The sequence below is a fragment of the Oncorhynchus clarkii genome, chromosome 2 (genome assembly GCF_045791955.1).
Source record: "Oncorhynchus clarkii lewisi isolate Uvic-CL-2024 chromosome 2, UVic_Ocla_1.0, whole genome shotgun sequence".
Taxonomy (NCBI): domain Eukaryota; kingdom Metazoa; phylum Chordata; class Actinopteri; order Salmoniformes; family Salmonidae; genus Oncorhynchus; species Oncorhynchus clarkii.
The window spans coordinates 34,365,989-34,373,405 of NC_092148.1; the positions used below are offsets into that span (position 1 = coordinate 34,365,989).

The following is a 7,417-nucleotide window of genomic DNA, read 5'->3' on the forward strand; positions in this document are numbered from 1 at the left end:
ATGATAATTTCATTTACTGCAGGTACAGTACATTAGAAGTAAGTAGGATCTTTGAAGTGTACAGTGCAGTACAGCACAGCACAGTCCATCTTTATAAACTGGGGCAAGTCTTTCATGTGTGATTAAGTGACCCCCCTCCATACACACACAGTGCGAAACCACAGTGAGGATTATGCTCACCCACATTGAGGAAGTAAAAAAGGTCATTGGATGTTAGCATGTGCACCACTAAGCAGATTCTGTCGTATCAGATTTGATATGGTGCACTGGACTGGGCTAATACATCTCACTTTCTAAACTCATGGGACAGACACGTTTCCCTCTAACATATGTGTATGCATCATATTACTGACTGTCGGACACTTTCACATAAAACACGGATCACCTTAATAATGTGACCCAGCATTTTCCATTTCCAATTACAAGTTCTTAAAAAACACATTTTTTGTTGTCATGCTTATTCATTCTGTATCATTTTGTTAATTTGCTTACCTGGTTAAATAAGCCTATACCTTGCATGTCCATTCAATTATATGGAGATGATAGTATAAGACAATTAATATTTCATCACCTTGAATATTAAAACAAATTAATATTTTAACAGTTAAGCTAATGTTCTGTAGGCAGACCGACTGATGGGTTCAGGTTGCACGCTTTGGGTCTGGAGTACCTGCATCCTGCTTCTATTGTGTTGCTCTGTTTTAGTAACACAAGGCAAAGTAGTTTCTCAACAGGATAGCGTTTTAATTCAAGGTCTCATCTATCTCTTCCTTCATAGACAGGTGCGCGGACGACCGACTAGGGCTAGATCTAGTTTTTAAAATGATGGAGCCATACAGTTTCCCCGAGTGCTCGGAATATGCAAAGGCTTTTCTCCTGTACATGTCTGCCTTCCACATAGATATCATTAGCAGAGTGGACAGCACTACCCCGCCCAGCGTCAGTAGGCAAAGCCCTGCTATCACGCACCTATCCAGGTGTGCCCCTACCCTGGCACTTTCTATTTCCAGCCTCTCCATCTCCCTCGCGGACACGCTCTCCGGGTCCACTTTGACCTCGCGAGGGACTGCATAGGATATAATTACTAACGAGATCCCGGTGACTAGGAAAGTGACCGCGCTTATAAAACCGTAATCTACAGATGCCCCCGAATTTTCTGATGCGAGATCATCATCTGACATTAGAGAGAGCTCATGCAACCCCTCCGGCCGAATGTCGCTGGCACAGTCATTAGGCCTACACCAGGATTTGTGGATACTTTCCCCACTTTTCACAGGGCTTGCCAGGCGCAAATTCACATTCTCGTCGACGTAGGTGAAAGATGTATCTAATTCTTCGTCGCAGCACACGTTGACCTTCTCCACCGCAGGGTGACGGTGTTTAGGATGCGGAACTCCGTTATGGGGAACCGTCCTTGGTGTTGAATTACACAGTCTTTTGCAGCCCGGAGCTGAGATAGAGAGCACCCCTTCGGCTGAACTGATAGCTTTACGAACATGCACCGGATTGGAAGCCCAGTCAAGGACGCAGGGATGAACGGGTTGTCTGCCTCTTCCTTCCTTATCTATATAAAGCAGCTCTACAGAAGCCATTCGATTCTTTCCGCTGGTTCACTTCATTTATTTCTCCACGGCGTTCTCAGTCCGCTGCATTCCTGATGAGAAATAATTGACAAATCAGATGTCACATAGGGGCTGATTATTACAAACTATCACATTATTGCATAGAGAAAACGGCAGCCACCTGTGCGTAATTTGTGGCGTTTCAAGCGCATTTTGAGCACGTATGCTCATGATGTTATCAGAAATACTTAGTCCAAAAATGTACAATTGTTTGGGTTTAAATAATTTGCTCCATGTATACAAACCGATTAAAGTGACAGATTAGCCGTACCCAATTAGTGCGCAAACCCACAGATGATCAGTAATTATTTTTCAAACATAATGTCTATCATATTATGGAAGAACACACTCTTCACTATACCTAGTCATGAGAAGTGCATATAACTGTATCATAGGGCACATACAATTTCCAATGGGCTCTTATGGAGTTAAATAATTTCAGTAGGCTGTTTTGTGTGAGAAAGAGGGATGTTTTTGAAGTAGATAAAACGCTTTCCACGCCTTGCAATATGCTTCTTCACAATATCGCTGTGAAATATTGAAGATTAATCAAATAAGGTGATAGTTTTTGCGATGTGTATTTGGAGCATGCATAGCGTTGTCTTCTCTATAGCCACAGCGCATCTGTTTAGTCTGCTCAGCTAATACAAACTACTGTATTTCAGGAAATAATTCATATAAAAGCACTTACTTCTTCAGAATTCATTATGTCGAACTTTCTTCATATCCCAGAATACTTTGTATCGAATAATCATAATAGATCGATGACTAAATGGCTTTAACAAAAATGTAGCCTACATGATGTTAGAGTCCTCGTCTGCTTGAGAGGAAAGATTTTCGCTGTAGTCCCTCCCTCCCACGCAAGGTTTAAACGGCCTCGCTATGGTGCTGACCTGAGCTGGCTACCCCCGGTACCCTTGAACAGATGCAGATTACTCCAGTGTGCAGTCAAATAAACACACACCAGAGAGGATTTAATTCTTATGGACCTCTGCATTTGAATTCCATATAGACTTGTATAAATATTGCTAAAATAATGTTGCCCCTAAAGTATCAACCTTATGGAAATTCGATATCGTTTATTTGATCAAATGTCCATATACGTTACTAGAGCTGTGTTAATAATCTGCTCAAGATGTGTACTTCGTGTAGATGCTTGGTTGCATCAAGTGAAAACATGCATAGATTTAAACCATAGCCAAGGTGAATTGTCAATTAAACCACACGTGGGAAAGGGAAAGGGAGCATCTATTCAGTTGTAGACCTGAATGCATTCAACTGAAATGTGTCTTCCGCACTGAATCAGAGAGGTGCGGGTGGCTGCCTTCATCGGCATCCAAGTCATCGGCTCCCGGGGAGCAGTAGTTCTTGGGGGTTAACTGCCTTGCTCAGGGGCAGAACGACAGATTTTTTTACATTGTCTGCTCAGGGATTCTCCCTTTCGGTTATTGGCACAACAATCTGTGTCCTGGCCCCATGGAAGATTAGTGGTCACTATGTCAAAGGCATCATTTAATCCATGTTTAATCTAGAGAGTTAGCCCTGAACATTTTAGTACATGTCATTAATTCACATACAGTATTCTGAGTCCATCTTCATCTTTGTAAAGCTTTAAAGCAATACAAAAGATACAGTACAATGATTTTCCTGAATGACAACACTTTGCATTTCAATTGATGCCATTGTCACATCCACCTGCACATTTGTTAGTATAATCCTATCCCTTTATTCAGCTGTGTCCCATGCACCACAATTCAAAGCTATTGAGGCCATGCAAATATCAGAGAGCCAACTATACATTCAGAGCACAAACAGACAACAGAATCAGACAGAATTGCCCAATCACCAGCAGACCAGTGGCAGTATAGGGTGAAGGACTTTGGCCCATGGCCCAATAAGCTACCATTTAGCAGATGAGGCTGGAGGAGAGAGGAGGGAAGTGATTAATCTAGCCAGTTGTTCCAGCAAAGTTTGGGAAGCAATACTGACCCTGCATTATGAGAGTGGCCAGGCTGCTGTCTATTCCAAGTATGAACAGAGCTGATACAGTATATGACTGTGTACTTGTCTAAGACTTACAGACCATCAGGTGTTATCTGCTACAGCTAGGCTACACCACTCCGCCAAGGACAAACACCTTGCATGCGGCAAAGACAGCAACCCAGAGGCCAATACAACTTCATAGAGTGTCTCTTGCTACTGGCACATCCAAAGGGAGAATGGGCTGTACAGTGCCTTGCAAAAATATTCATCCCTTTGGCGTTTTTCCTATTTTGTTGCATTACAATCTGTAATTTAAATTAATATTTATTTGGATTTCATGTAATGGACATACACAAAATAGTCTAAATTGGTGAAGTGAAATAAAATGTTGTTTTAAAAAATTATAATAAATCAAATATGGAAAAGTGGTGCGTGCATACAGTGGGGAGAACAAGTATTTGATACACTGCCGATTTTGCAGGTTTTCCTACTTACAAAGCATGTAGAGGTCTGTAATTGTTATCATAGGTACACTTCAACTGTGAGAGACGGAATCTAAAACAATTCATTTGCACAGGGGGAGTGTGGCAGAGTCAGGTTGGAGACCTGAGCCCACTCCTCGTGCTTAACACAAGAAGTGCAGTACTGGTCAGGCACCGTGTTATGCGGTCAAGCGCAAGGTGTCGCCAGTACACGCTCATAGCCTGGTGGGCTAAAAGGCCAGCCCTCCGCAAGTGCCATGTGAGAGTGGGCATCCAGCCAAGCCGTGTTGTGCCAGCCCAGCGTGTTTGGTCTCCGGTACGCCGTTTCGGCCCAGGGTACCCTGCGCCGGCGCTGCGTGCTGTGTCTCCAGGGCGCTGGGAGGGTGCAGTGCGTCCTATGCCTGCGGGGGGCTGGCCACCGCGGACAGACGCCCACCCAGACCCTCCCCTACAGGTTCAGGTTTTGCGGCCAGAGTCCGCACATTTGGGGGTGGGGGGGGGGGGGGGGGGGGGGTGTACTGTCACGTTCTGACCTTAGTTCCTTTGTTATGTCTTTGTTTTAGTATGGTCAGGGCGTGAGTTGGGGTGGGTAGTCTATGTTCTTTTTTCTATGTTGTGTTTATGTGTTTTGCCTGGTATGGTTCTCAATCAGAGGCAGGTCTTGTTCGTTGTCTCTGATTGAGAATCATACTTAGGTAGCCTTTTCCCACCTGTGTTTTGTGGGTGATTATTTTCTGTCTAGTGTTTTCTGCACCTTTCAGGACTGTTTCGGTTTTCATTTATTTCACGTTGTAATTTTGTATTTTCAGTGTTCAGTCAATAAACATCATGAACACATACCACGCTGCGCATTGGTCTCATTAGTGGAGGACGAAGAAGATCGTTACAATATGTATTCACCCCTTTTGCTATGAAGCCCCTGAATAAGATCTGGTGCAACCAATTACCTCCAGAAGTCACATAATTAGTTAAATAAAGTCAACCTGTGTGCAATCTAAGTGTCACATGATATGTCACATGATCTCAATATACCTGTTCTGAAAGGCCCCAGAGACTGCAACATCACTAAGCAAGGGGCACCACCAAGCAAGTGAAACCATGAAGACCAAGGAGTTCTCCAAACAGGTCAGGGACAGAATTGTGGAGAAGTACAGTTCAGGGTTGGGTTACAAAAAAATATCTGGAACTTTGAACATCCCTTGGAGCACCATTAAATCCATTATTAAAAAATGGAAAGAATATGGCGCCACAACAAACCTGCCAAGAGAGGGCCGCCCACCAAAACTCACAAACCAGGCAAGGAGGGCATTAATCAGAGAGGCAACAATAACCCTGAAGGAGCTGCAAAGCTTCACAGTGGAGATTGGAGTATCTGTTCATAGGACCACTTTAAGCCGTACACTCCACAGAGCTGGACTTTACAGAAGAGTGGCCAGAAAAAAAAGGCATTGCTTAAAGAAAAAAACACATTTGGTGTTGACTAAAAAGCATGTGGGAGATTCCCCAAACATATGGAAGAAGGTATATTGGTCAGATGAGACTAAAATTGAGCTTTTTGGACATCAAAGACAACACGATGTCTGGCGCAAACCTAACACCACTCATCACCCCAAGAACACCATCACCACAGTGAAGCATAGTGGTAGCAGCATCATGCTGTGGGGTTGTTTTTCATCGGCAGGGACTGGGAAACTGGTCAGAATTGAAGGAGTGATGGATGGCACTAAATACAGGGACAATCTTGAGGGAAACCTGTTTCAGTCTTCCAGAGATTTGAGACTGGGACAGAGGTTTACCTTCCAGCAGGACAATGACCCTAAGCGAACTGCTAAAGCAACACTTGAGTGGTTTAAGGGGACACATTTACATGTCTTGGAATGGCATAGTCAAAGTCCAGACCTCAATCCAATTGAGAATCTGTGTTATGACTTAAAGATTGCTGTATACCAGCGGAACCCATCCAACTTGAAGGAGCTGGAGCGGTTTTGCCTTGAAGAATGGGCAAAAATCCCAGTGGTTAGATGTGCCAAGCTTATAGAGACATACCTAAAGAGACTTGCAGCTGTAATTGCTGTAAAAGCTGGCTCTACAAAGTATTGACTTTGGGGGGGGTGAATTGTTATGCACGCTGAAGTTTTTAGCTTTTGTGTCTTATTTCTTGTTTGTTTCACAATAAAAAATATTTTGTATCTTCAAGGTGGTAGGCATGTTGTGTAAATGAAATGACACAAACCCCCAAACCCCCAATAGAAAAAATGCCAAGGGGGGTGAATACTTTCGCAAGCCACTGTCGATTATAAACAAGTATATGACACTTCTTAAGGGTGTGCCTTATCTTTACGGAATAACACATTTAGATTCAGATTCAGGAAACGTTCATGTCCTCTCACAAGGGGTCTGAGGATCTCATCTCGGTACCTAATGGCAGTCAGGCTACCTCTGGCGAGCACATGGAGGGCTGTGCGGCCCCCCAAAGAAATACCACCCCACACCATGACTGACCCACCGCCAAACCGGTCATGCTGGAGGATGTTGCAGGCAGCAGAACGTTCTCCACGGCGTCTCCAGACTCTGTCATGTCTGTCACGTGCTCAGTGGGAACCTGCTTTCATCTGTGAAGAGCACAGGGCGCCAGTGGCGAATTTGCCAATCTTGGTGTTCTCTGGCAAATGCCAAACGTCCTGCACGGTGTTGGGCTGTAAGCACAACCCCCACCTGTGGACGTCGGGCCCTCATACCACCCTCATGGAGTCTGTTTCTGACAGTTTGAGCAGACACATGCACATTTGTGGCCTGCTGGAGGTCATTTTGCAGGGCTCTGGCAGTGCTCCTCCTGCTCCTCCTTGCACAAAGGCGGAGGTAGCGGTCCTGCTGCTGGGTTGTTGCCCTCCTACGGCCTCCTCCACATCTCTTGATGTACTGGCCTGTCTCCTGGTAGTGCCTCCATGCTCTGGACACTACGCTGACAGACACAGCAAACCTTCTTGCCACAGCTCGCATTGATGTGCCATCCTGGATGAGCTGCACTACCTGAGCCACTTGTGTGGGTTGTAGACTCCGTCTCATGCTATCACTAGAGTGAAAGCACCGCCAGCATTCAAAAGTGACCAAAACATCAGCCAGGAAGCATAGGAACTGAGAAGTTGTCTGTGGTTGCCACCTGCAGAACCACTCCTTTATTGGGGGTGTCTTGCTAATTGCCTATAATTTCCACCTGTTGTCTATTCCATTTGCACAACAGCATGTGAAATGTATTGTCAATCAGTGTTGCTTCCTAAGTGGACAGTTTGATTTCACAGAAGTGTGATTGACTTGGAGTTACATTGTGTT

The 7,417-nt window shown here is 44.6% G+C and overlaps 1 protein-coding gene across 1 annotated transcript; it reads right to left on the minus strand.

Moving 5' to 3' along the window:
* Window positions 1–479: 479 nt before the first annotated feature.
* LOC139381039 (transmembrane protein 74-like) lies at window positions 480–2,437 on the minus strand. Its single transcript, XM_071124266.1, has 2 exons — window positions 2,314–2,437; window positions 480–1,654 (listed from the first exon to the last, which is right to left on the minus strand). Exon 2 carries the CDS (start codon window positions 1,590–1,592, stop codon window positions 744–746), a length of 849 nt encoding a protein of 282 aa, XP_070980367.1. The 5' UTR covers window positions 1,593–1,654; window positions 2,314–2,437; the 3' UTR covers window positions 480–743.
* Window positions 2,438–7,417: the final 4,980 nt, after the last annotated feature.

Excerpts from the sequence above, each read along its gene's own strand:
- LOC139381039 (XM_071124266.1), bottom strand. The coding sequence starts at position 1,592 with ATGGCTTCTGTAGAGCTGCTTTATATAGATAAGGAAGGAAGAGGCAGA.